Consider the following 18,166-nt stretch of genomic DNA (forward strand, 5'->3'; position numbering starts at 1 on the left):
AACTTACAAAGAAGATTCATCTTGTTTGTTTGACGAGGCTACCATCAGGTAATCTTAACGCCCATTGGATAGAACTTAAAGAATAACATAGTATTTGTTTCAAAGTTAGACCTTCTTTACTTCTCGCAATAACTAGCAATCTCCCAAACATGCTTCGTTCGGCTGAGATAGTGAATGATTTCTCCTTAAGGCAATAAATTTTTTTCAAATTTAAATTGTTTAATGTTTGCAGACGACACATTTTGATTGGAACGTAAAAACAAACTGTTGAAGATAGAATGCGTTATCTAAAGAACCTTTGGAACTCTGCCTCCCCGATGGGTTGTGCATTCATTAAATTTTCTTTTAACTCGCCAGGTGCTTCTATTCCAGAACAAATATTTACCAAAAAATCTCTTTGCTCAAAAAGACCCCAATTTGTTATTAATATCAAAGCTCTCTCTATACATCCGTTGTTGAAATATTTTCTTGATGGTTTTAGATCTTTTGGTGTTTGTTTTTTGGTTGTGATTCCCATTTCATTTTTTAAAATTGAAATACATTTTGAAACAGTATGATTTTAAGTAACCAGCGTTGAATGGCTCCTTCAGACGTATAATAACCTTTTACTCGTTCTTCTTACGGAGAAGTTTCCATCCCTGTTTTCAAAAATAATAAATTATAAAGATTTAGTTTGAAGCTATTTTTAGAACTAAAACTTGTTGAAATCCGAACAGAATACTTTAGAGTATTCTGTGCCAGATATACTAGCTATGAGTCGAGGGATGCCAGCTTTACTTACAGCGTTTTCTTTTAGCATGTTTGCTGCACTTTCCGTTACGCATTTTATAAGCATTTCACTCCGTTCCTATCTTTATTAGTCTTTTTGCGATAGCAAATGCAACATTCTTCATCCGCAATAATTTTTCCTGAAACAGGAAAATTATTTTAACTTTGAAGTAGTACATAAAACAATAAATAACGTGAAAACTGAGATTAATTTTTTTTGTTTGCATTTCCCACCCCAGCGTTTTTTTAATTTACGTGATCTATCTCTTTTCGATGATGCATGAGGATGCATCATCCACAACTACACTCTCATTGACTTTTTCAACTCTAGTTTTCTGATGTTATAGAATGTTTAATATTTTTATATTCACATACTTATCGTAACATCTTTGATGAAACAAGAGAGTTGTTTGGCACGTATCAGGCAGAATGTTTATAACTTTAAAGTCATTTCGAATTTGACTAAAGTAAAAAAAAGTATTATTATCAAATCCATGCTATTTATTATTTTTTCTGTACCATTGTTTTAAGCAGTATATAAATAAATAAATTGAGTTGGATATTTAATTTGTGACTTAACAAGCATTCTTTACTTTCGCAAGCGTATTTTCAGTAAAACCGCGCAGTTTGTTATTATTATGACAAACTTCTCCTCGATGAAGTATGCAAGCATTTTTAATTTCTTTTTTAGGAACTAGATTAAGATGCTGCGATTTTTTGCTACTCATCATCATTTACTTTAATAATAATAAATGAAGATAAATAAACTCATTTTTTTAGTAAATAGTTTTTGAAAAATAAACATTTTTTTTCGTAAACAAAGAACGGAAACAAATTTTCTTTTTCAGATTTATTAAATTATAACTTTAATACAATATTAAGAAGCAATTTCAAACAAATTTGTTTTTAAATAAAGTTTATGAAATTTTAATTGCATAGATTTGAGTACTTATATTTAAAACATTTAGTTTTATAAATTTTTAACCCCCTGTCAATAATTTGTGAAAACTAAATTAATGCTTTGCGGTATTCGATTTATAAACAAATGGCGGATAATTTATACTTCTCAATAAGTTGTATTTTTTTTTGTCTCTAACTAAAGTTATAAGCAGTTTCCAAGCGGCACGTAAAGATTTTTAAACTTCTTAATTTATATGAAACAAGTCTACATAAAAGTTAGAATGTCCACTCAAAATGTTTAGTTTTCCTTTTTTTTTACATGTAGCGACTATTAGGCCTTTTTATTATATTCGACACTATGCTGAAATTAATTTTTTGACATTATTCCTGTCACCCTCCAAAAGTTTATAGGATGCCCTATCATACTTCAGGTCTTAAAATGATAAATAGCAAATAAATTAGTATAGTTATTTTTTGCTTACTTTCATAGAAACTCTAAAATCGCATTTAATTAATTTTAATTTAATAACCAGCTATAGTAAAACCATGTCTTAATAGACGAACACATCTTCCAGGCTTCTAAGCGGCAAAATTTGAAATAACTTCTTTATAAGAAAAGTTATTGGCTAAATAAGATTCAATTGAAAAGATCATCAATTTGCACAATCGCTGCTGGTCAATTGTGGAACAAAGATAATCATTGATGATAGCTAACTTGCTACAAAAACTTGTTAAATTCCTCTCCTATTACTTTAAAGCTTGATCTCATTTGACTAATCAGATTGTCAACTGCAACATTTAAGACATTACACTCAAGGTTTTCTGATGCTTCTTCGTGGTTGTAACTAACAGTTTCATTAGGGAAGACCTTTTTTTTCGCGTTCTCTTCACAGAAAATATGATTTTAGTAAATTTCAAGTTCTTTGCAGCTTCCTTGCCTCAAAATTGGGTCCCAAGCAGAGGCGATTTTAGGGAGGGGTGTTCCATGCCTCTGCTTCGGACCATTAAGAAACCAGTTTACTTTGCATTGTGTATTTAAGATAAAATAAGGCAAAAAAAGGCAACTAAAGAAATAAGGTTTTCTTCATATTTTTTTATGAAACAATATATATTTTGTTTTAAAGTTTTAAACTAAGTATTTTCTATATTTAGCTCAATATTCATATTTGCATTTTGCTAGTAAGGAATAGATTTGAATGAAATAGAATCAGCAAATCTAACTGAATTCAATTTTTAGAATAAATAACAAAGTTCATTTGTATTAATTAAAAATAGGAGTGGACCAAGAACCGATCCTTGTGGGACTATATTAAATGTCTTATGTGGCACTTAAGGCATTTAACATTCTAGATAGTACATTATGTACATGTTGCTTTCTATTGGTAAGATAGCTTTTAATTCAAAATAGTAAGTTTTATAAATTATCCCTTAGCACTTTAGTTTATCTAAGAAGATGCAATGTTCCACAGTATCAAATGCTTTTTATAAGTCAATAAATACTCCTAAAGTAAACTTAATTTATTTAAAACCATCATTAATTTTTTGCTTGTCAATACGCCATTAATTAGGCGTAGCATTTTAATCATTAATGATGCTGCGGTAAGGGTTGATACCAGCTCACCACCTCCTAAACAACCTCTTACTCAAAGGACTGGCAACGACACTAGAGTTAAGAGACAAGTTTTTGTTGCGGTATCAGAATATTTGCCAGAAACTCACTCCAACATTAAACAAATCTAGTTACTAATTAATGCAAATGGATTTAAACTTTGACTTGCGATATGAAAGTTGCAAATATAATTTGTTGTCTTCAAAGTCATTCAAGTATGCACCCTTGTACATGGTGTGCAGTCAAATCCAAGTGTCTAGCCAAATCTGGGAACTTACCAACACTGGACTCAATTAGATTAAGCCTCTAGTCTTTTTGGAAATTCGGCGGGGTTGTTGCTCTCGGAAAGTTGTTTGGCAATATCATTCGAAAGTCAATCATTGTCAGTGTCAAAGTCAATCATTGTCAGTGAACCTGACAATGTTCTAACTTTGTAAATAATCCCATTGATGGAATTGCAACTCCTTATAGGAGTTATCAACCATCTTTTCAAGATACTTAGAACTGCTTGGATAGGAGCTGTTATGTGTCTAGCTGCTCTTCACATTCAACTGACCCCTTATCACGGTGACCAGTTTAATGGAAATGAATGCAGCAAGCTTCTTAGGAATGTGGATGTGCTCTAGCAACTTGCTGATACAAACTCGGTTGCCAATATTCTTCACATAATTGAAACATTCAAAAGTTTCAATACGGTTGTTAAAGCTTCCTTTCGATTTATCGTTTAGTCGGATTTTGTTTTATTTAATGACATCTGGTGCAAGCGTAACACCCAAAGTTCCTACAGTCTTCTACCACATTAAAGATTTCATCAATCGCAAAGGATTCCCGCTTGGGACCCTATAGTAAACAAACTGTCGAAACAGCTCATAAAAACTTTTAAAACCTTGCTCACGGTATAAACAAAACAATAATCATTCAGAGTACAAAGAAAGAAAGATTGTTATGCTGCATAACTGATCTGAAAGTTACCATTTTTAAAGAACTGCTACCGTAATTCGATTGATTAGATTAGGCATCAGAAAGGTATAGCTTACGGTTTATAATCAAAAATTTGACCATTTAAATTCTTAACTGCATGTTATGCATAAGCCAATTAAAACCTCGCTTCAAATAGCAAATCAATATTTTGTCTATAGAATGAAAATGGTACATGTAGCAATAAAGCAATTATAACAAAACTTGTTGATATTACATAGTAGAACATTCATGTATCCTTTATTTTGAAAATAGTGATCAAATATCACAGTAATTGGTAATGTTGAGGTCTAATAGGTCTGCTTTCCGGAGACATATTGAAAAGGTTTCAAAAATTGCATCACAAGGTACCTTATTACCTTATTTGTGTACACTATTACCCCATAAAAGTGGCGGTCTTGGGTCAGATAGGTAGGCTTTATCAGGATTATTGCTCTCCGTGAAATCTCACCTGGACTGAAAACAATAGAATTTGTGCTATTTTTGACAAGCAAAGGATAAACGTGCCATTGAGCTAATAAAGCTTTTTTTTTTTTAAATGGTTTATTTACCTAACTTCTCTTATTAAATTTTATTGGGTGGTTGTGTCTAAATGTAGATACCTTTTATTTAAATTAGCCTTTGACACATTAAAAAAAACTGTTATTAGAATTGGTAGTTATCTAATAAACAATATTTTTAAATTATGGTTAGTATCTGTTAGTTAGTTAGTGGTAAACGGCGTGAATCTTATCTATTTACAAGCTGATCTATAGCATAGCTATAGATTAACTATAGCAGCCCAGTACTTTTTTTATTTTTGAAATCAAAGTTTCGTTTTTTGTAAACGATTTGTCGAGACTTGCTTTAAACCTGCTCAAATATTGGAATCTTTAACATTACCAGGAAGTTTGTTACAAAATTTGCACAATCTGTTTGAAAAGAAATTGATTCTTTATCTAACCAATGCGCGAAAGTCATTTGTTCCGCATGGGGTGAAACAAAGCATCCTGATTTTTTATGTTTGTGACCTCTTGTTGAAGAACATTTATGCAACGTTTAATTCAAACCTTGACAAATTAAATGACTCTAAATGGTTCAATATTTTGTTTAAATAAATCAAGTCTCCTTGTTTTCTTCTAAAATTTAAAGTCTTTAAACCCCTTTTAAATAGTCGTTTTTCATAACTAAGTATTCAATTTACGTATGATATTTTCACTGCAAAAATAGTATAAAGGTTTTTCACATATTCCAATCTCTACTTTCAAATTTTGGAATTTTTTTGGATTTTTTTGATGAACCCAGTTTTTTTGAAGCTTTGATAACGCATACTTGTGTTTGATGTTTCCACTTCATATCCGGTTGTACAAAAATACCTATATCTCTCTCTAATACACTGTTCGAAAGATCATAAAAGGCATTCAGTGTCAAAACTCAATTTCAAAATTAGATAATTGGGTCAACAAAACCTTTTGCAGTTTGTTTTAAAACAAACGAACTAACTTCATCAAAACTCATTGTTTTTGATTCATTTGGTTGTTGTTTAATATATGAGGTTTACTTATTTACTTAAATCTATATAAAATATAGTTATTTTTTCACCTTTAAATATTTGAACTCAAATATCATACTTATTTTAGATATAAAAAAAGGTTTATGAATTTAATGCATTTAAAAAGTGATTTTTGCATTTAAATTCGTAAAAATGAATTTTTACGAATACTCTTTCATTTTTCTTTTAGTTTACGTACACAGTGTTATAAAATGGGTTCTAACCTTGACTTTCTGACCCGAGAAAACCCTTTTGTAGAATGATAGCCCACACCATGGGGATCACTTGGATATAAGTATTAAAATCAGATTACAACGTCCTGGCAAGTTATTGACAGGGCCGTACCGAACGACAAAGACGTGGGGGGGGGGGGGGTGAAAATGAAAAAAGCAAGTTTTACCGACAAGATTTTTTTTTTTTTTTTTTTAGAAGCCAAATTTCAGTTTTAACCGACATAAACCATAATTTTCGAGTTTTCCGTCAAAAACCGACAGAATATAGTACAAAATATAGGTTATTCCAATAAATATGAACTAGGGAAACAAAAAGACATATTCTGAGAGTTTATCGTGTATCTAAAATGAAAATTATGCTTTAAAATAAATATTCTAATACAAGAAAAAATCATTCTAAAATGGCTCTTTTCACAAGCAATGTTTACTATTAAAGTCCACAAGGCAGCATTGCAACTTTTTACTGTATTCAGGATGATGGTTAGGTCGTTTGTACCTTTGCCAATGCACTTGAAAGTTGTGATGCATTGCCTCTGTTGCTTGTTTTGAGTAAAGTCCGAGAGCTTGGCCGTGTTTGTCAATGAAATCTTTCACATGAAAAAATACAGCATGAACCTTGGGTGTCACAGAAACATTTTGCAGTGCCATATAAGCCACTCTGAAAGCTTCAATTTTTTGTACATAACTTGGATCAAGAACGCATCCAAAACAGGCAGACACTACTGCATTGAATTTTCGAAATACATCAACTAATGGTATTGCAGCATAGCATGAGTGTTTCTCAACAATAGATTGAAGAAGATCAATATTTTTTAGCAGCTTCCTGCACTCATTTCCTGCAAAATGCCCTCCATGATAAAGCTGTTGTTTAATGTGCAGTGAATCAGTCCAAAGAGTTTCTTGAGGGAAAACTTTTAGTAGGGCAGCAAAGAGATGGGGGTATGAAGTCCAAAACTAATGTGCCACCAGCAAGATCAAATACAGGAGAATGAACAACATTCATGTAATCACGAGCTCTTTTGATGTTTGATCCTGCTGCATTGAAAAGTGAGACATTCTGATCAAGAGATCGGAAAGTTCTTAATTTTCTTTGATTTAAAAGGTCCTTTACACTTGACTCACACCAGGTGCAGAGGTGTGCACTTGAGTGTGCTTGGAGACCACAAATTATATTTGCCAGTTTTAGGTCACAGGACAAAACAAAATCTTGGTCTCTCATATTGATCAATTCGAAAATTTGAGACACATTTGAGTAGTTTTCTTGCAGGTCCTCAGAGACAGCAATAATAAGTTGCCGCTTAACTCCAGTGTCCTTGAAAAACTTGTTTGTGCAATTGAGTTTTGCTGGGGGAGTGTTAGTTTCACAATTTAATTCAATAATTCCAAGGCTTACTTTCAGGAATCCTTCCCCACCGTCAATTCCAACTTTCACAATATGATTGTTTGATGTGCTTCTCATAGAAATGAGTTCATTTTTAAGCTCTTTGAAGTCCTTGCAATGAATGACAGTCTTTCCACATCCAGCATGATCTTTAATCAATGAACTCGTGAAATGGTGAGAAAGCTGCTTACTAACTGCATCAAATTTTACAGCATAGTTTTTCTCAACAATATGTTGTGAAGTTGACTGATTAATTGTAGCAGCTAGTTTCTTGATGCCATTGTTTGAAAGCCCTGTGTTTGCCTGAACTTGAACAAGTTCTTTTATACTAATTGATGGGTTTGGAGGAAATAGTTTTCTAGCTGATGAGGAACCTAAAATAAATGCAAATATTGTTTAATTTCGAAATTTCTAAAATATCTTTTCATGAAAGTTAAACTTTTACCTGGCATTATTGGAAGCATTCTTCCACCTTGTGGTTGACTCAATCGAACAGTGCCATGTGGAGAAGAATCCTTACTTGAAACAACAAGAGCAGCAACTCGTTCAGATGCAACAGGATCCTTGGTTGCAACAGCAACAAGGTTATTTCGCAAAGTGCCCTTTGTGCAATGATGAGGTAATCCTCTTCCAATAATTGAAAAACAGTTAGAGCATCGTTTTTGGACAGTTGAAGATGGAGTATTTTGTGCTGAGCTCTGCAAAAGCTGAGTTTTCTCATTATTTCTCAGTTTTCCAACAGAACAAATCAAACAGTCACATTGTGTGTCTCTAGTTTGAGGTCAAATTTTTATAGTCTCAAAATTGTAAAGTGATGGGAGATTGATGTGTTCTCCAGAATCCTTTCTTCTTATACAAGAACGACACTTTTTACAAATTCCAAGTGGAACTTTGTCATTACTAAAATCGATCCTCTCATTGAGTATTGTTTGGCATTTTTCTTTTAGGAAAGGTGTCAGTTCCCTCTGACATTTACTGAAGCAAAGAAAACAGACAGTTTTCCTGCAGTCTTGGTGGTTTTTTGCTGTATTCGGCATTTTTTTGTAAAATTAGATGTGCGCAGTTTTGCTCTCGCGAATAAAGTAAATAAATCATGCCTTTTCCCGAAATTTTTATTTTCCCGAAATTTTCCCAAAATTCAAAAACTGTCTTATTTTCACAGTTAAAAATAATTTTTATGAAAAGTTAAACAGAAAAACAGAAGAATAAAAAAATATTATATTTGTTTGGTAATAAAGGAAGCTTATCTTCTTGATATCTTTTAATTTTTCAACTTTTTTTTATGTTTTTATAAAACATAATGCTCTTTATGCTACAGTATGTTTGTTTACTTGAATTTAAAATTATATCTTACTGTAAAAATGCAAAACAAGCTGTCATTTCGAATGTGTGTGTAATCAATAAATTCAGAAAATTTAAACATCAATAACTTGCCAGGACGTTGTAATCTGATTTTAATACTTATATCCAAGTGATCCCCATAGTGTGGGCTATCATTCCACAAAAGGGTTTTCTCGGGTCAGAAAGTCAAGGTTAGAACCCATTTTATAACACTGTGCGTATCATTAGAATATTATATCATTTCCAAAACATACTTTAATATTATGGATAATTTAATAATATACACATAAAGTATAATAGCCCACTTTTTTTGCGACATAAAAGTAATCTTTTATTGTGCTTTATTGTAATTTAACTAGAAAATTGTGGAATTTTCATATATTTAATGTGTAAATTGTTTTTAATGATTATGTGTTTTATGTGTTCATAATTTATTTGTAAAATGACATATTAAAAAAACACACATCACTTAGATATCAAATTCTACAATCAACAAAATATAAAAAATTCTAACAAAGGTGTACATAACTTTAAAAAATCTGAGAATGAGGCACAAAAATGAGAAGGCAAAATTTTGGAAATTATCGAAGACCCGACGCAACCATTTCATTATTAAATATTCCAGATGGAATATTTAATAATGAAATGAAATGATATTATAAATGAAATGATGATTTATCAGAAATATCAGAAATGGTGATATTGCTGAATAAATACTATTTTATCAGTAATATCATCATTTCTAAATTTTTCAAAAAAATTTGTTATAAAAACTATTAAATAAGTTTTTTTAAATGAACATCGTGATGGTTGTTAATGATTAATGATTATTTTTTTATGCTTGGAAAAATGGAAACCTTTATTTTTTAAGGTGCACAAATATTTGACCAGGAAGCAAAAAAAGGAAATCAAAGTACTTACATTTAAATGAAACAAAGGGTACATTTTTGAAACAATTTTTAATAGTCGTAACTGTATAGCAATTGTAAGCTAAGTCTATCTGCTGAGCATTTATGTACCTAAAACTCATATCAAAACGAATGGCAATCAATAAATTAATCTATTTTATCAGATTCATCGCTAAAAAAAAAATCTTAAATCAAGCCAACAGCATTTACTGCCAAGCTTTGATGATACAATATATGAAGGTATATTTGGGTTTTTTCCTAAAATAAAATGTATTTCCAAAACCTCAATAGATGCAAACACAACAAAAGACATATAAAAAACGTTAAGAGAAACCAATACTTAAAGACTTTATGGGTTTCATTACATATAAAAGTCAAAAATTGCTTTACACTGTATCAGCTGAGATTTGTGTGATTCTAATAATAAGGTGATAACAATAAATGTTAAAATACTTTTAAGAAAAAAAATACGTTTTTCAATCTTGACATGTTTCGTAGTTTACATACTACATTTTCAAAACAAATAATTCCTATGAGGAAATGTCATGACTGCATGTCACTTGCAAATAAAGAGAAGAATTTAAGTGTAGTGTGCTCAAAAGTATTGAGTTTATATAATCTTAAATAAAACACATTCTAAGATACGCGCAATAAAACAAAGCCAAAAAGTATGCTATGAACCAAGTTAAGAAAGAGACCAGCTTATGGGTAAGTAACTGATCTCAAGAAAATACTGATTATTATTAAATACTAATAATAACTAAAAGTTAAACTCATAGTAGATTACCCAGTGGGCAAGGTACTTAAAAAAAACGTCTTTTGAACGTTTAAAAGACATCCGAAACGTTCAAAAGACGATCAAAGTATGGGTATGGTGACACGGATGAAATTACATATATTATATTAATTATTAAAAGCAAAAGATTTAAAATTTGGTAGTAAATTTGGTGGAAGAGACTGATCTAATTTCATGTAATGTATGATGGTATTTTTGAATATTTATCTGATACTAGATCTTATAAACTATTTACTGTTTTCGTATTAGGGTGTTATTCAGTGAACTAAGTTGCAAAACGTTGTTCTATACTAGCAAGGTGATAAACATTTGCCATTTGCACTTGATGTGATTAAAATGTGACACAAAAAAACTACCAATGCAAAAGTGCCAAGAAAGTTGCCAAGAGGTGCACTAATGAACATGTCAATGTTGGGAACAACTGTATGTGAACACAGTATATATAGAAGAGTGTTTCATTTTTGGAGGTTCAAAAGATTCAAAAGTATTAGCTGTTGAAATTGGCAAGTTAAAACCAGTCATTGATAGCAAGGTAACAAATATTACTTCAATCCATTTAATTTCATATAAAAATAATGAAAGAACTTTATGTCAAAAGTTTATTGTGGTAACAGGAGCAATGTCCCTAAAGCTTTCCCCACTTTACGGTGGGAAATTGTTTAGAACCAATAAAAAATTAAAAGAAACAGAAAGTAAGTGCCTTAACGCTGGTGTTTGCTGCAACGATTAGTCATGTCTTATGTTTTTTTGACACTGATGGTGGCCTCCAAACCTCCAAACCATTGGAATAAAAATGCCTGAAGCATTTAAAGCAAGCAAACATAAATGGATTCATTTTTATAATATCTTGCTAATTTGCTTGTTTGTTCGTCCAACTCCAAATCTTTCTGAGCAATTGATACAGCTACGATAGCTAAAAATTTAAATTAGAGCGTCACATTAATCTTGTAGGATCGGCTTTACCTGTACGTTAGCATATTTACAAGATTTTCAAAAGATTACAAGAAAGCATATTTACAAGATTTACAATCAAGAAGAAAGACTCACATGAGAATTTATTGTTGGAGAAGAAACAAGACGTCAAAAAACACCAGAAAAAGTTCACTTCAAAGTAAGAAATAAAAAAGTTGAAAAAGAGTCATTTAGCTCTAATGAATAACTTCAACAGCAAATTGTTTCTTCATTTAGCGAAATGCTTAAAAATACCAGCAGGGCTTGCAAAAAATCCTTAGCAAATTGAAGCTATCAAAGACTTATCAAAGTAATTAACAAATGACGTATTTGTAAATGACACTAAAAATTTTGTTGACGAGATATTAGCTAATTTTGAGGCACTAAATAATGATGACGCGTAATAATATATGACGTTGGAAGGTTTGTTCATGTGGTAAAGAGATTTGGAAATCAATAAAATAACTCAATGAGTAAATAATCTCAATAACTTGATACTTATTATAATAAGCTTATTAATTTCATGTAAGAACTGTAAGGACTTCTGGGAGTACTTTAATAACCAAAAAAAAAAAAAAAAAAAAAAATACATATATATATATAAACAAATGTTGTGAAGAACGAATAATTAATTTTTTATTATAGATTCATCAATAGATTTCATGGTATTTTTTATCAAATATTTTTTTATATCAAAGGTCTTTTTGAACTAAAGATAATTGCATTTAGAAACAACCACCCATTGAAGCATTTAAACGAGTAATTCGGTAGATAAACCATTTTCAAAAAACTATACTTTGACACATCGATTTTTTGCTTTTCAAAGTTAACATAAATTTAATCGTTTCTAAAGCAGGTTTGAGACATGATTTTTAGATTATTTTTTAAATAAACCATTTTGAGGCATGATTTTTAGATTTATAAAACATGATTTTTTTCCAAAAAACTTATAACATTTTAACAAAACAAAGATTAAACAGAGACTTTATGCTCAAAAGCACAGAACTTATGTTATTGATAACCTTTAGGGTTTTGGGTAACAGAAAAAAAGTAAACAACTTATGAGCTCATTTTTTTATTACAAGTATTCAAATTGATGTTGCATTTGTTCATAAAAAATCAGCACTTTCTCTTATTTCAATCAACTTTTATAACTCCATGAAAATGCTACGTCCAAACATTAAAAATTTAAAAAATGATACAAAAAGTCAAAGTTTTATGAAACTTCAAACCTCAATTACTGATAAATCATTTTATATTATGGTCTCAAAGATTCAAGTTTTACTTATAAAACGATTTAAAAATTTCCTATAAATTTTTATAAAAATTCAGGAACTCAACTATTTTATTTTTTGAAATTCAGAAAATCTTTTGTTTATTTTTACTGTTTAATTTTTTTTTACTTGTTTTATTTAATTGGTTTTTCATTTTGTATATCGACTTTTTTTTAATATTATTTTTAACAAAGTAAAGAGAAAAAGTACTGCTAAACCAAAATACTTCAATAAAAGTAAAAAAGTACAGTCTGTTAAAAGTACTTTAAAGTTACAAAGTAAAAACTAATTTTTTGGGTCACAAAAGTGAATACAATCAACGTTAACACACGAGAAATAAGTTTTTAAATCATCTTGGAATAAAAATTATTATATATTTAATCGATTATACGTTTATTGAAACAGACTAACAGGTTTACACTAGATTTTGAGGATTTAAATTAGCTTGATATTTTGGCAATTATATTTGTTTTGCTTTATTTAGGACGCAATAATACGAAGGGCCGTATTTATTAACATGTGTGTCAAGGCTTTATCTTACAATTTCCTTGTAATAGGAGCTGTTGTTCAAAATGTTCGCCAGTCATTCTAGTGCAATTTGGCATGAAAGCTAAATTACCGTTCGCAGGCTGCACTTGCTGGCAAGTTGTATTTCCTTTCAAAAAACGTTTTTCAACAGTGGAGAACTATGAAAGTAATCAAGTGATGAACAGGTGCTAATAATGTTTGTTAAAATAATGTTATCAGAAGCAGTACAAGTGCCATGAGACAAAATGAAAGAATTCAACTGTGATTTCAGACATGACTGCTTCAAACATACTGAATTGGCATTTGCATTGTCATTGTTTTTATTCAGTTGCTACTGCTGCTGAGAATTGTTTTGTAGGGATTCCAAATCAATTCTTATTTTTTCCTATTTTCAGCAGTTGCATTATCACGAGTAGCTATATAGTTCATTAAGTGGCATGCAGATCGCTGGTGAAGGACTCAAAGTAAAAGAGCATAGATGCGTTTTGTCATAAAAGGTTTTAAACAGTTTTCCGATTGTAAATTCAGTTTTCTTATTGCTTTGTTTATTTATGTTGTATGTGTTGTGTTACTCTGCAGCTTTACGTCTTGATGGAATCTAAGGTCAGGTGGTACCAGTTTTAGTTTCGTGGTATTGTGAGTATTGTACATTTCATTCAAACCAATAAAGTTTAAGTACTTTTGTACTTTTTCAACTTGTCACAAAGTAAAAACCTGAAAAGTTAAAATAGTAAAATAAAAGTACATTGCTGTAAATTTAAATCGTTATATGTAGAAGAACTGCAAAGATTAGCAAAGTAACAAAGTAAATGTCCTTTGATATACCCCAACCCTGTTGATTAGACAACAAATTCAAGAATAAGTATAAAGGAAATACGGTTACACAAAATTTAAAACGCATATTCTAGGTGCGGTCTCATTTAAAAAAAAAATTCAATGTGTTCTTGAACTTGTTAGTAGTCAGATGTGACTTTACTATTAACTTTGTGTCTTTGGAAAATTAATACTTATAAAGTGACAAATGAGGCCAATCATATTGCTAATAAAGATTACAATAAGTAGAAGCTCTAGAACAGCATCTTTTGGAACTCCACTGAGAACCTTTAAATCACCTTGTTTGACTCTTTAAATGTTGCTTGTTTCATGACCAGCAGTAGCCTTCATAGTGTGTCATTCAGCTACAGGTTCTTTTTTAAAAATCTTATCGTGAAAGTCAGAAAAATTGTGAGGATGTAATCACAAAATTTAAGCTATTTTAAAATAATGTTGATAACCTAGACTAGGTTCGTAATGTATCTTCCAGGAATAAGTCAAAAAGAATAGAGTCACTAAGCAAGTGTTTCATTACCTCGCAGGAAACAGTGGAGAAATAAATTTCTGCCGGTTCCCACGGTTGTTTGTCCTTTTTTTGAAAATCATCTTTTCTTTTTAATTTTTGTGACGTTGGGTTGCTTCATGTTAGCAGCGACAGCATCGGTAGTGAAAAACTTTATGCAGCTCACCAAGAAGGGTAGGGCGCTGTTTGGGACTTCTGAGAAATGTATTGAATGCATTAACTAATAATTGCATTATTAAAAAGATACGTTAAGAACCAATATTGATTTTAACCCTTACTTGCTATTAGTTTAAAAAAGAGTTTTGACTTTGTTGAATTTGAGCCTATGTTTACATCAAACTCTCCTTGGAAAAACTTACGCAAACGACTAAAGAGTGAAATTTTTAATCAAAATTGGTTTTATGGGTCGAAACAAGTTTCACAGAAACAAAGCTTATCAGAATAGTTTTTCTGAACAGAATGAAAGTTAAGCTGGTCAATTTTTTTATAAGAAAATTCAGGTTTTTGTAAAGGCATTTGAGTTGTATATAATATACACAAAATATATGTAATTAAAAAAAGTAGTTCAGCATAAGATAAAAAACTGAAGGTGGCTGGTAAGTTTGTATGTAGGTATTGGATTGAAGAACTAGATGAGAACCCTTCGCTTGGAAAATTTGTAGTTAGCCTACTTGTTAAGCTGGAGGGCGCTTTATTTAAAAAAATTTTTTTTTTAATTTTTAAAGTTTCCAAAAGAAGTAAAATTTTTGGCTATGGAAATCTTTTTAATCAAACTGTCGTTTTATGAGTCATAACAATAAAAGCAGCTCAAGTTAACATGATAGCTTAATATCATAGCTTTAGCATTTTTCATGATACACTACTGCTAAGTTAACTTAAACTAGTTGAAACTAAGTTAACTTAAATCAATTTAAACTAAATTAACTTAAAGCTAAGTTAACTTCAACTAACTATCTAAAACAAAATAACTAAGTACTCTAAAGTACATCTTTGAAACCATTACTGTAATATTTAAAAAACGCCAAAATGTCAAACCTAATATTTTTTGAAAGAAAATCTCAATTCAAATAAGTAATAGCTTTTGCCCAAAAATAAAATAAGTAATTTATAGAATCCTTTTACAAAAAACATTAGGAAAAAATGTGCGTTTATTTGAAACTTAAATTACTAGTTTCATACCTCTAGCAAACTAATTTTGTTAATAAAGTTATAAAATCATTAAGTAAATGTTAAAAATTTGATGCGATATTAGAAGATGACAAAGAAAAGGATTATTTATATATCTTCTCAGATACATAAGAGTTTAACAGAACAAGTTAAAGAAGGAAAGGGTTATTAGCTATCAGCTCATAATTTTAAAATACTAATCTGTTATATTTGATTTTAATATTAGAAAATAAGTTGTAAACCTGAAATAAAGTTTGTAATAATATAATAATTTTTTTAGGTATTGCACTCTCTTACGCAGAAGCATCAATAGTAGCACCATTTACATCAAAAGTATTCAATATTACGTGCGTTCCAACGCTAATTATGGAAGGACGCGCAGCACTTGTAACATCATTTGCAACATTCAAGTATATGATACTCTACAGCATGATTCAATTCTTTGGCGTAATAATTCTTTATACCGTTCGATCAAATTTTTCCAACAACCAGTTTATATACGTAGATTTAGGATTAAATATTCCACTTGTGCTAGCCATGACTTTATCAAAAGCAAGTAGCAAACTAACTTTAAAAAGACCAAGGGGTAGGCTTCTTCATCCTATTTTTATAAGTGGAATCATTTTACAGATATTGCTTATAATAGGAACCCTCCTGATTACTTTTTATTCCATTAAACAAATGAGTTGGTACGTACCGGTAACAAAATTTAACGCCGATAAAAATAATACTTGTTTTGAAAACAGTGTAGTCGTAATCGTTTCGTTTTATTTGACTATTTGGACATCATTAGTTTGTTTTAAAGGTACCCCATATCGATCACCTATTTATCAAAACTACGTATACGGAATTTTAATTGTAGTTTTAATAGCTATAACTCTTTACATTAGTATAAAACCAACTCAAGAATTGTTGAATATATTTAGTTTGATTGAGCCGCCGAATCCTAAACATTCTGTTCTAGTAATTGGAATAGCTTTGAGTCATTTAGTGGTATCCTTTCTTTTCGAACGTTTGCTGGAAGCAAAACATACAAAAAGATTAACGAACTGGATAAGAAGGAAAAAATTACCGAAAAATTTATACAAACAAATTTTAACAGAAATGCAAAATCAAGATTGGCCTCCACAAGAGTAATTTCAAGCATTATCGAATAGTTTTTTCTATTTATCATCTTTATATACCATATTTCTATATCTTATTCTATTTCTATATCTTTGTATATCAGATTTTGAAAATCAAATTAAGACTTGTGCCCATAACTTTTTTTGCCTTTTTATTATTTTAAAAAAGACCTCCAATATTTTAGAACCAACTTCGTTTAGTAATATTTGGCTGTTGGCTAAACTTAATTATCGACATGAATTAAGACTGCAACATTTTCCTCTTAACTCATGACTTGTTAACTTCAATTTTTGCTTTTACAAAACTTACGAAAAAAACTCTTCTGAAATATGTGCTTTAAAAACAAACGGTTTTAATAGATATCTTTAAAGTATTAAGGTTCGGTCGCCAATTGTATATAATTGCAATAATAAAAATAACTTTATCTGCTTATTGTTTTATATAAATTTTTATCTTTGTATTATGTTGTGTTGTACTTTTGTAGTATGTTAAAACTTATTTTATTTTAAAATAATAATGATAAAAAAACTCAATCACTTTCAAAACTGTGCATATAAAGTATAAATATACTGATTAAAATACATGAAAGAAAAGAAATAAAAACAAAAAATTATATTTTCTGTTGAAAAGATGACTTCTTTTAATTTCAATTTAAAAGAAGTAAAAGTCCATTTCAAAGACAAAGCAAAATTAGGCAAAACTATCTTATTCCGTAAAAAAGGGCCGCACCAAGAAATAATTAGTTGTTCAAATTTTTTTGGCAGAAAGGCTTTTGGAGATTTCTTCCATAAGGAAGATTATATTTGTTTGCGTTTTGTTTTCGTTTTTTTTTTGATTTTTTTTAAAGTACATATATATTTTTAAATTACAATGTTACAAGTAGCCATTTCAAATTTACAGATTGATGGTATGGATATATAAAAGAAATAGTATCGTAAGCATAAAGTTTAAAATATGCAAAGTAAGTATCCAAGAAACAGTTGTATACAACTTTGATAAAAAAAAAAAAAGGTATAAATATAATTAGATGATATGACAATAGCATAATGTAAAGGTATAAAGCTCCGATAAATATATCTCTATACTATTACAAATAAACTATTATACTATATCTAGTTTATTTTTGCATCTTGTGATATGTTTCAACAAGTATTATTTTATCGAACTGTTTCAAATATTATAGTTTTTTTAAAACAGGAAAAAAATTAGATTGGAATTATCTATACGTAGTCATTGGAACCTCGTAGAAGACTGAAATCAGTGTAACCATCGAGAACCCATATACTACACATAAAGAAGTCATTTCACTTTGTAATTAATATGAATATTATATAGAAAGT

The 18,166-nt window shown here is 29.9% G+C and overlaps 1 protein-coding gene across 3 annotated transcripts in view; it reads left to right on the forward strand.

Moving 5' to 3' along the window:
* Positions 1-16,963, forward strand: part of LOC100204415 (polyamine-transporting ATPase 13A3) — a 77,070-nt gene extending 60,107 nt beyond the window's left edge. For 2 of the 3 annotated variants that reach the window (XM_065793618.1, XM_065793619.1), the window contains one exon: positions 15,982-16,963. In XM_065793618.1, coding sequence (XP_065649690.1) covers positions 15,982-16,838 — 857 coding nt within the window. In that variant the 3' untranslated portion in view covers positions 16,839-16,963. Of the gene's footprint in view, positions 1-10,694; positions 10,978-15,981 lie in introns of all 3 variants that reach the window. The other variant, XR_010637650.1, reaches the window with a different exon arrangement.
* The last annotated feature ends 1,203 nt before the right edge of the window (positions 16,964-18,166 follow it).

This window comes from Hydra vulgaris, chromosome 03 (assembly GCF_038396675.1).
Source record: "Hydra vulgaris chromosome 03, alternate assembly HydraT2T_AEP".
Lineage (NCBI taxonomy): Eukaryota > Metazoa > Cnidaria > Hydrozoa > Anthoathecata > Hydridae > Hydra > Hydra vulgaris.